The sequence below is a fragment of the Seriola lalandi genome, unplaced genomic scaffold, assembly GCF_002814215.2.
Source record: "Seriola lalandi dorsalis isolate HSWRI2012SDOR001 ecotype SW California unplaced genomic scaffold, Sedor1 jcf7180002054885, whole genome shotgun sequence".
NCBI lineage: Eukaryota > Metazoa > Chordata > Actinopteri > Carangiformes > Carangidae > Seriola > Seriola lalandi.
In genome coordinates this window covers 7278041-7288711 of record NW_019525437.1, presented here as the reverse complement: position 1 = coordinate 7288711, position 10671 = coordinate 7278041, and the positions used below count along the sequence as shown (strand labels likewise).

The window sequence follows — 10671 nt, the reverse complement described above, 5'->3', positions numbered from 1 at the left end:
ACTTAAAGAGAGTCAGCTAAACAGATCCTGCTGAGTCACTGAAGGAAAAAGCATCCAGTTCTTTATGAAGAAAGGCCTACTGTACATCAAAGGCTGAGTTGGCTGGTCATCAGAGGGTCACATTGTCTCTATTGAACAAGCTTGGTCAAAATGGACACACAGTGTGTTTGTGTTTCTTCTTTTATGTGTGTGTGTGTGTGTGTGTGTGTTTATACATGTTTATATCTGACACGTCTCCTGATAAATGTAGTGATCCTGTTTTTGTTTTTTTTGTTTTTTTTGGCTTTTTGTGATAATTTTGTCTTACCCGTCTGAAAAGTGGCCGAGGTCTTGTTCATGATGTTCTTGCAGTTCTCTGATATGGGAGTCACGTGGACCACATATTTCTGACCACAGCTCAGTCCGGTGATCGCACAGCTGGTGCTCTGGCTCGTGCACATCAGCTGTGTGCCATTTTCGCTCATCGCCGTGGCCTTGTAGGAGTCGGCCCCGAACACAGCCGTCCAACGCACCGTGGCAGAGTTATTGGTGCAGGTGTAGTCCACCGATACTGATGAAACTGATGTCAGCTCTGCAAGTAACACAGTGCATTAAGAGTATCCTTTTTTTCAGCTCAGTGTACATGACAGTTACAAAGGCAGGATGTAGAGGACAGGCAATTTATACTCTCGATCGAAAGGATTCTAGACGGGAGTCACATGGGATACATTTACCATCTTTTAGGCTAAATAGAGGGGACAATTACAGACTATACTTTTGGGGCAGCGATGGAAATTTCCTCAGACTAACTTTGTACGTATTCAGTTGTTGGTTGGTGATTGGATGTTGTTTTTCAACTCACCCACTTGACATTGCTCTGTTTAGAAGTATCACATTATCTCTGATTGGGGCTAATGGACAATATAAATGCTGTGATAAAGTGAGAACAGATCCAGGTCAAATATCTCATAATTAATATACTGTAAAAAGACCCGAAAGCACCTTTGATTTCTGTTTTTTCTCAGGTTTATGTTTACGTGACAGCCTCAACAACAAGTAGGTTGTCAGGGTATCTGAACCCTTTTCCCCCTGAGGATCATATTCTGCATGTCTGAAAGGAACGCCTCAGAGAGAATAGCTGACCTAGATCCTAATCACAAAGTTATTGATATTGGTTTGGCTCTGCCGACTCACTGTTGGTGGAGTATGTGTAGTCTGTGGGCTCGCTCGGGAAAAGGAACTTGTTGAATGAGGACACTGATACCAGATAGGTGGAACACGGGAGGATGCCGTGAACATCCAGCACGATGTCTGTGACGTTATACACTGACGGACTGCTGGTGGGTTCGTCAAGGTTCTGGATAACAACTCTGTACATGAGGACGTCCTCCACTGGCTGCCACATCACCCTGGCTGTGCTCCGGCCAGTCTGTACAGCTGTAATGTTCACCGGAGGCTGTACCACTGAAAGCAGATATAAGCACTTAGTTAAGAAGGAAATATCATACAATATTACAATGATAATAATTTAATTACTGTAATGAAACACTGAAAAAAGCATCTCAGTCAAGCAGTTTGTTAAAGGATCAATTCAACCAAATCATAAAATGCATCCCCCTGAAAGTGTCTAGAAATGGGATGACAGTTTTGGTTTTATGTGCTGGGGGATTTGAGAAAGCTTTAATGAATAATAACATGTCTGCCAGAGGCAATGTTCCCATTACTGATAATCCACACACCTCACTGCAGTAAAGTATTTTAAGGAATTATTTCCCCTGAAGAAGGTAGTTCCAATTAAAACTGTCCACACAGCGAAGTCTATGTTATTGAGAGTGACAAGGAAAATTGTAAATGTTTAACACACATTGGATATGTTACTGTTGAGTTTATGTATATAAAATATAATTTTATCAGTTTTGAGCACCACTTAATTCCACACACATCTATATCCATCTATGTTGGGATGATAGAAAATTCTGATATCAGAGAGCCAGATATGTCAAAACCAGGACAAGTAAATCCAAACCTCGGATACCCCTATAGAGGCAAAGGATTTTGGATGATTTGTGTGAACTGGCCCTTTAATAAATGTGAACGGTGTAACTTTCCTAGAGTAAGAAACAGAGTCACAAAGTGTAAAGTGTTTTATACCCCAATGACAACATATCAGGCCAACCCCCCTGAAATCAAGACCTACCTATTGAGGAGCATTTTAAACCAGTAAGAGTAGTAATCTAAATCAATTTCTGTTATCTAATGTACTGTAGGTATATATCATTTCAATGGGAATTTGTTGTCATATGGATACATGTAATTTAAGTATAGTCATTGACGATACAACATAAAATGTACAAACTTTCTTCCTCTTGATTTGGTTACTTGACTTCATGTAGCCTTTTCAGCAATAAATTGACTCAAGAAAAATCATTTACATAAAGCAGTTGTACACCCCCCCATCCCGACTGAAAGTGTTCACTCACAGGTCGTCATGGTCCTCACTTTGCTTCCTCTTCCCGCGCCGGCCTGGTTCACTGTGTAGACGTAGCAGTCGTAGTTGGTAGCGGGCTGCAGGTTCCTCACTATAACGCTGGTGTTGGTGTAGGTGAAATTGAACGTTTGTCCGGTGGCCTGAGAGCGCACCATCAGGTGGTAGTAGTCCGCCGAGGGTACCGTAGTCCATTCTACAAGGATTGAAGAACTGGACAGTGCCCGGCCAAATTCTATCTGCGCTGTGTCGGGGACTGAGAGGAAAGAGCAGGGGAGAAAGCATCGTTTAGGATGCTACAAAGCTGCGCTGCGTCAATGCGTAATGGCGCGTTTTGCGCGTAAAGGCGCAGTCTGAATGGACTATAATTTCATAAGGTAACATCATGAAAACGTGGCTGATCAAATAACTGTTTTGGGAGCTTTTCTTTTAAATATTAATGTTCTGTGTCTATATATATATAAATATATATACAAATGTCTGTCGCACTTTGACCCCTGAAGGCGAATGGCATGATGAAACTGCTCAACCAAAATAACGACAATCCAAACCACTACCACGTTTTGAGAGATGTCACAATAACTTCATGTCAATATTGTGTTAACTGTCTTCTTTACCTGTAGTCGCCACAGCTGTATCCATACACACCACAAAGTAGAACTGGAAGACTTTGAGAGTCACAGTATACTCGGTCCCCGGTCTCAGACCCTGGACATTCCTCTCTCGCGCGGTCGATGGCAGGGTCACCACAACCGGTGCAAAATTTGTATTGTTTTTCACCCGAAGGTCCAAAAAATAGCTTGTTGCCTTATCGTGTTTTTCCCATTTTACCAGAATCGACGAGGAGCCTGAGGGGGTGGCTGACAGGAGTTTGCACCCTGTGAGAGATGGAGACATGGCGCTGAAAACTGGAGCTTTGGTTTGAGTGAAGACACTTTGTCATTGAAGGTAACTGAACAGTTAACATTACAACTGGAAGAAAAATCTATTTAAGAATATCTTAATTACACAGTAACTTCCACTTAGTGAGATTTCTTTAGGTTCAGTGATCCATTCTGATTTGTACATATTGATAACATAATAATTATTTATTCAAAATAAATCCAGCCTATGCAGACCCACATGAGGCCTAAAATAATAATTCAACTAAATTTCTTGGTTTACTTACCCTCTGCACTATTAGGTATCTGTAAATAACAAAAATAACATAATCAGCAAATATTTTCATACTGCATCACATCCAATCAGTTTCACATGTGTTAAAAAAAATGATCTTTACCTGAGTTAGCGATACCAATGCTAAAGAAAAACTTATGGCTCCCAACAATCCCATCTTTGACATTGACTGCATGCAGGGTTACATTTAGTTTAGTATACAAGGGAGTCAAATACAAAAGGTGTTCTGGATTCTTTTGAGCTTTAGCCCAGCGTGTGTGGGAACCAATCAGTATTCCCCAAATGGGGACAGGCTGTCCCACCAACAGCCCTGGGCAGTCAGAGCTGCCCTGAGAACACAACAGGAGGGAGGGATGGAGGGCGGGATGGATGGAGGAGAGTTTGGTGAATTTACCTGTGGTGACATGAAAATGAGGTCTCTCTCTCTCTCTCTCTCTCTCTCTCTCTCTCTCTCTCTCTCTCTCTGCCCACCCCTCCCCCTCTCTCTCACACACACTGGCTGTCATGCATCTGTCTCCATCTCCATCAAAGCAGTTTTGTCTCATAACTGGTCAGTCTGCCTGTTTGTTCTACATACTCTGGTCTCAGACACATTACACAACATTTCAAAAAAGAATTTAGACTAAATTTACTCTGACATTGTTTATAAACTTAAAACTTCATGAATCCAATTTTATCAGAATTGCTGACGAACTGATGCGATTCAACATCCACTACAGAAAATTATGCATTAATTCCATTTGGGCTCTCAGAGATTTAAACATGGTATATGACTGTAGCCTATATTCTTTTATTATATGCTCCCCGAATCCAGAGGACACATACTGTGCACACTGTGTATGTGTGTCAGTAATCTCAATTTCAATTTCTGTTACTGTAGTTTCTAATAGTTTGTCAGTTTGTCCATAACACTGTGTATATGTTTGCTTATGTCCATGTGCAACCCATATAACCATATAAATATAAAATATCATCTTATTTTGTGTAATATTAGTGTTTAATGGTCATTTCTGTCTCATCTCACTTTGATAGTTTCACACATTGTGTTTAATAAGGTCAGAAGAAAAGAAAAACATTTTTAAAGGCAAAAAATGGTTGATTTTGAAGTTCCTCTCATTATTTTTTCACCTACAGTTCGGCATTAGAGTCTGTATTATCCTAAATTAGGAGGAAGTGAAGACAATTTTCCCAATCATCAAAGTTGACTCGACAAAGAAATCTTAACTCCTAGTTCACTTTCCGCCTATTTCCCGAGCTTTCAACTTTCATCAGCAGATGGAGTTTGCTTTTTGCTCAAAGTTTTGGAAAGTGGACTTTTGTTTTTTAACTTATATTTCTAATGAACTCAACACTTAACAAAAGTTTATGTATTATCATCATACAACACAACAAAAATATTTAGAATTTATAATGGAAAACACATTTATGCAGTTGCGGTCTGCTGTTCTAAACTTTCATTTTTATCTGTAAATATTGCTGTAGCATTTTGGTTCATATATCAACAATAAGGTCATGTTAGGTCAAAATTTTTGGTGTTGAATTTATTGAAATAGGATATAAAGACAATAACCATCAAACTTTAGACCCTCACAGAGGAAATGGAAAAACTTGTTCAAAATGTGACAGATTTTTTCCAGATTTAAATCCTATCACTGAGCTGTGAACTGCACTTTGTTGAGCTTTACAGGTCAATAAATGTAACACTGGTGACAATAACAAAGGACTCAAGGGAAAAGGTACGAGATGATCCACTTTAAAAAATTTTATTCTATTGAAACTGATCACAGGTGTCTGACCAACTTTGATCTTATCGCCGGAATATGTCATTACTTTTGTATCCAGAGGCCACAGTGTTCATGTAAGTGACTTTACTGACCTACTAACACAACAACTACCACAAGAGGGAGTTGCATAAAAAACTGTCTATGCATTACATATATCATCCATTTGTTTTCTTTCTGTCTATTTGAGCTTGTTGATTTCTCTCTAGTCCGTGGTCCACATTTTATTTCTGTCTCTTTCCACCCTCCTCCCCATATGAGTTGCTGTAAATATCAGACCTCTGAAGGCAAGCTGCGACTCCACACATGGACATGTTTCTGTGTTAACTGTTTTTTTTTTTTTTTTTTAATCCCTGTAACAATACATGAGAACGCAGTGACTGACCTGAGCCAAAGAGATAAAGGCTTGGGAGGGGCCGCCGAAGCAAAAGAGACAAGTGCCACTGAAACCAAAGTTAAGAATGCAATCTTGGGAATTGGGACTTGGGGCTTCATTTTAATGGGCTGTACTTACAAAACACATCAGGGCTATAACTGTTACTAAGTTGGGTCTTATTTAAACTGTTAGCCTTCGAAGGTTTGAAGGTGTTTGGTAAAATGAATGAATTTCCTCCTAGATAGACAAATCCCTAAGCTGGCATTATGTAGGCTACATGCTGGGCTGAAAGGGATCTTTTATCACAGTAGAATAAAAGGGTATCACCTCCTAGTTCCTCATCGTGTATTAGAAAAAAAAGGAAGTCAACATGAAAGGGGATACGGGCCGTAATCCTGGCAGGAAACTTAAGCTCCCCCACTTAAACAATAGCAATTTTGAAACATGTTGAATAAGGACAAGTGATGTGAACACCTTGATATTTCATTGTATTTTATGCAGCTGTAATATTGTCCTGAAGTGGATACTGTTATAGGTCAAAGGTATTGAACCACTTGTGATGCAACTTCCCAGAAATCTCTCAAGTCATTTAGAGCTGTCTGCAACTCTTCCTAAAATTACATGACAAGATAATAAGGTTGTTTTTTGTTTTGCTGCTGACTCATCTAAAGTGTTATTAAAAAAAATACATGGAAACACACAAAGAAGTGGCGAGGCCATGTGCTCAATCACACATACAATGCATTGGGAGAACCTGAAAGTGATCCTGAGGATGAAAAAGACAGACTTCATGATGCAGTGAAGGTGCCACTGAGTCTAGATGAACAGTACATTCAAAGTAAGCACTGTAGGTCTTCATTCTTCAAGTGGGTTAAATTTGCTTTTGCCACTGACTAACTGAGTACATGTCGGTGTGAAGTGGGGCCTTTGCGATTGAAGCCAGTGGGTCAGTCATCTTTCTGAAGAGTTGTTGATGTGTGTGGGCAGGTTGTCTTTAAAAGGTGGCATATTTGGTATGTCAGTGGCCTTTACAATGTGTACCACTAGGTTTTCTTTCATTTACAGTGCTGTGAAAAAGTTTTAGGCACATTAGAAGTTTTGATTTTTATCCATCACGCAAATGATTGCAAATTTATTCTGCAGCATGACAATGAAACTTGGTTACGCCAAACATTGTTTAAGTTAACTGAGAAATAAAAATGGCATTATTTTTGAAAGCATATTTACTTTACTAATATAGTCTAAAACGTTTTCACACTATGATGTAACACAGCATGCTTTAATGCTTTGTGGCACAAATGGGATAGGGAGTGTCACTTTTCCACTGTAAACACAGTAACACTGGAGTTTCCAGACAACTGAGTGGACTGAATGAGAAATTGGGTGATGCTTTGTGCAACAAAGTGAGATCTAAGTGTAGATACAGTACCTTCATCAAAGTGGTTATGTTTGTTTAGTCAAAAACCAGAACAGATTTCAATGAAAATCTGGTGGAAATTTAGAAGAATTAAGCTGTGTAAGTGCAGACTGAAGACTTATTATTGGATATCTTAACACTGTAAGACAGGGCACAGGAACATATTTGCTGTTTAGTCATCAACTACTTGGAAAATCTGGCACATGTACCCATGATTGTCTGTCACTGTCTGTTTTGATGCTGATAGACTGAAGAGCCTTTCTGAAAATTTTCTTTATTCAGGGAATAAATTTAGAGATTTAAAGAGACTGAAAGACAAAACAAAAGTCTGTGAAAAGTCGTGGGGGGGTTGTCGTGCTACCAGAATTTACTCCTGACACCGTGCGGGTAAATTAAATAAATTACCTGCAATGGGATCACCCCCTTAAGCATCTGAGCCTTGCCTTAAACGGTTTTCCATTGTGATCGTAATGTTTGAAATGAAACTCAAAAATACAGTTTTCTCTAAAGTAACTTTCATAAGAAATACTGACATTTTCACACCACCAAAAAAAAGAAAAAGAAAAAAAAAACCACTTGAATGTGAGAGGCATCTGCTCGGATTACTCATTATACTGTGACAAAATATCTTTCAACATATTGGCATGAGATCAGGTCAGATAACTTCAATAAACCCTCAGGAGACAGGAACTTTTCAAAAGCAGGTTAAAAAACATCCAAAAAAGTTCATCTGTCAATGAGTGTGGTTTGAATTGAATCTTTGTATCTTTTTTTTGTTTGTTGTTGTTCAAAACCATTTCCTATCATCGTGTAAAATCTTTTTTCCCAGGAAGCAGAGACTTCACACAATAAAAAAAAGAAATCCAATAAAGGGAATGGCATTCATGTGTATATACATGTTTATTTCAGACAGTAATATGTCTGAAATTATGGCAAGAAATGTTACATAAACAATCTCACTTGGTGGTGGTATGTCATGTAAGCTGCTACAAGACCTCCAGGTTTGGGTGGAGAGGTCTCCAAGATGCCTTCTCTTTGGCTGAGTCATGCTCCATGTATTAGTGTGAATGGCAACAATTCCCCACTGAGAGCCGCCACAGTATCATTATTGATAACCTATACTGTTTGCAGTTCACTCAGGATAATACCAGAACCATGCCTTTTGTGTTTCTAGGGACTTAAGCCAACTGAAACCTGTTGTGACAAAGGGGCAGGGTGGCAGATGTGTCTGGGATTGGTTCCCTGTGAAGGTGGTGGCTGTTTGGGTTTTAAAGGACCAGTGTGTAGGATTTAGGCAAAAATGGAATATAATATTCATAATTATGTTTTCATTAGTGTATAATCACCTAAACCTAAGAATCCTTGTGTTTTCCTTAGCTTAGAATGAGCCCTTCATGTCTACACAGGGAGTGGGTCCTCTTCTATGGAGCCCGCCATTTTGCTACGCCATGTTTGCACAGTTGCCCAGACTGGACAAACCAATCACTGGCTCTGGAGTGTCCTTTTACATTTTGACGTTACCTCAAGGCCACCATGGGTTCTCCTACATGCTTGGACAGGGAAGGATGAGGAGAGGGGTATTCAGTTGTAGTCTGCAACCTCCCCACTAGATGCCACTTAATCCAATACACTGGTCCTTTAAATAAGAACTGTGAAACAGATTGACACGTTTTAATTGTCACGAGTGCAATTAGCTTAATATAAAGTCAAGTGCTGAGTGTTTCTATATTGTCATGAGCTCTGGTGATAAACTGCAGTCTAAACACAAAACTCACAATTTTCTTTGTCACTAGTGGGAGGTGCATATTGATGCCTAGTAAGATCCAAGTGTGCGGATATGGACAGATATTGTCATTAGTTAAAATCTTTAAAACACGTTTGATTCTGAATACCAAACATGAGATGGCGTTTTACAATTTTCAAGACATTTCTTGACAGCAGTGGTCCTCAATAAGAAATGGCAAGAGGAGTTGGAAACAACATCTATCTAGCATTTTCAATACATCAGAAATAACAGTAATGTACAGTTGTAATAACTTTCTCATCTGGTTTCTTTGATTGTATGAACATTAAACATGTCTTCCCTCAAGGCTTCATTCTTAGACCTCTGACATTTAACCTATATATTCCCTCTAAAAGATGCACATTGTGAATCCATCTCTTCAGCAACACTGAAAACTGTGAGGTTTCCCCCCCTATCAATGTGCATTACTGACACCCCACTACTATTTAATACCTTTGCTTCATACTCTTGCAGTGTGTGCATTATATCATATGGATTCCCTCAGTGAGTATTACTATAAGGTTTAAGCACAGGTTTGGAGATTTTGGATGTTGTTAATATCCCAATAGTTTATTTGGTTTTGTTGTGACAGTTTTGTTGATTTTATTGTGGATCGTTTCAGGTCATAAATTCAAATCTTTGATTGGTTGTTTCCTCACATAACCATGAGCAGGCTTATGTCAGGCAATAGTGGGACATGCCATCCCATTGTGGTGTCTGATGTCTGAGCAGACATAGAGTTATGAAAGGCTGAATTACAGTGAGGACTGGTCATCATATTGCACAACATGGGCTCTCCTTTGTAAACCCTTTTCTTTTAAAAAAAAATAAATAAAAAAAATAAAATAAAATACTGATCTATGATGAAGAATGAAATGACTGTGACTTAAACTATCAGTGCCTATGCCTGTGTTAAAAACAAACCACAAAACAAACCATAAATAATGCTGGGAATTCTTTATTAGCAGAAATATGCATCAGGTTTACACAATCGCAGTGACACATATTCCAAAATGTTTAATTCATCCAGAGAACAAGCAGCAGCACAATGAAGAAGCTGGAGGCACAGATCAGTGTCTGCCACTTATAATCGGGAGGCTTCCTACTTAGGGCTGGAGCTATGAAATGTATTTTAATTTGGTCATTTCACAAATGAATGCTTCTTAAAATGAAGTTTTCATGAATAATGTAAAATGTCTGTTGGGGCAGGCTGTTACCGTTTTTCTGATAGATTTTTGCCAATTAGAGAATCAATCAATCAATTACAGAATTTATTTGTAGTTTTTTTAACCCAATAGCAATTTGCAATTACTCAAAATTAGACTGTTACAACTTTATCGTTAAAGCATGTAAATTTAGGTTTTCAGCTTTCATCACTTTCACCATTTCCATACCATAATTTACTGCAAACAAAATGAACTCCTGTTATTCACTTGTCCATGGCTTTCTCACATTTAAGTACTTGATCATGTCTGTTGGGGCACAATAATGTTTTTTCTTGGCCATGATACTTTGCATGAACATCATTTAAAAGCAGGTTTACAATATCTCAAACATTTATTTCATCATCATTTTATATCATGGCCGACAGACAGGCATGTTTATTCTTGGTTAACAGTTGTTGTTCTCTTTATTTATCAGATGGGCTTCATCCACTTGACCAGGGATGACCAG

General features: G+C 38.8%; 1 protein-coding gene across 1 annotated transcript in view; it reads right to left on the bottom strand.

Annotated features, from left to right (window-relative positions):
- Positions 1–3361, bottom strand: part of fndc7b (fibronectin type III domain containing 7b) — a 42209-nt gene extending 38848 nt beyond the window's left edge. The window contains exons 1-4 of the mRNA XM_087180006.1: positions 3082–3361; positions 2460–2720; positions 1174–1443; positions 308–571 (exon numbers count right to left, since the gene is read on the bottom strand). Of these exons, the coding sequence (XP_087036132.1) occupies positions 308–571; positions 1174–1443; positions 2460–2720; positions 3082–3361 (1075 nt within the window). The remainder of the gene's footprint in view (positions 1–307; positions 572–1173; positions 1444–2459; positions 2721–3081) is intronic.
- Positions 3362–10671: the final 7310 nt, after the last annotated feature.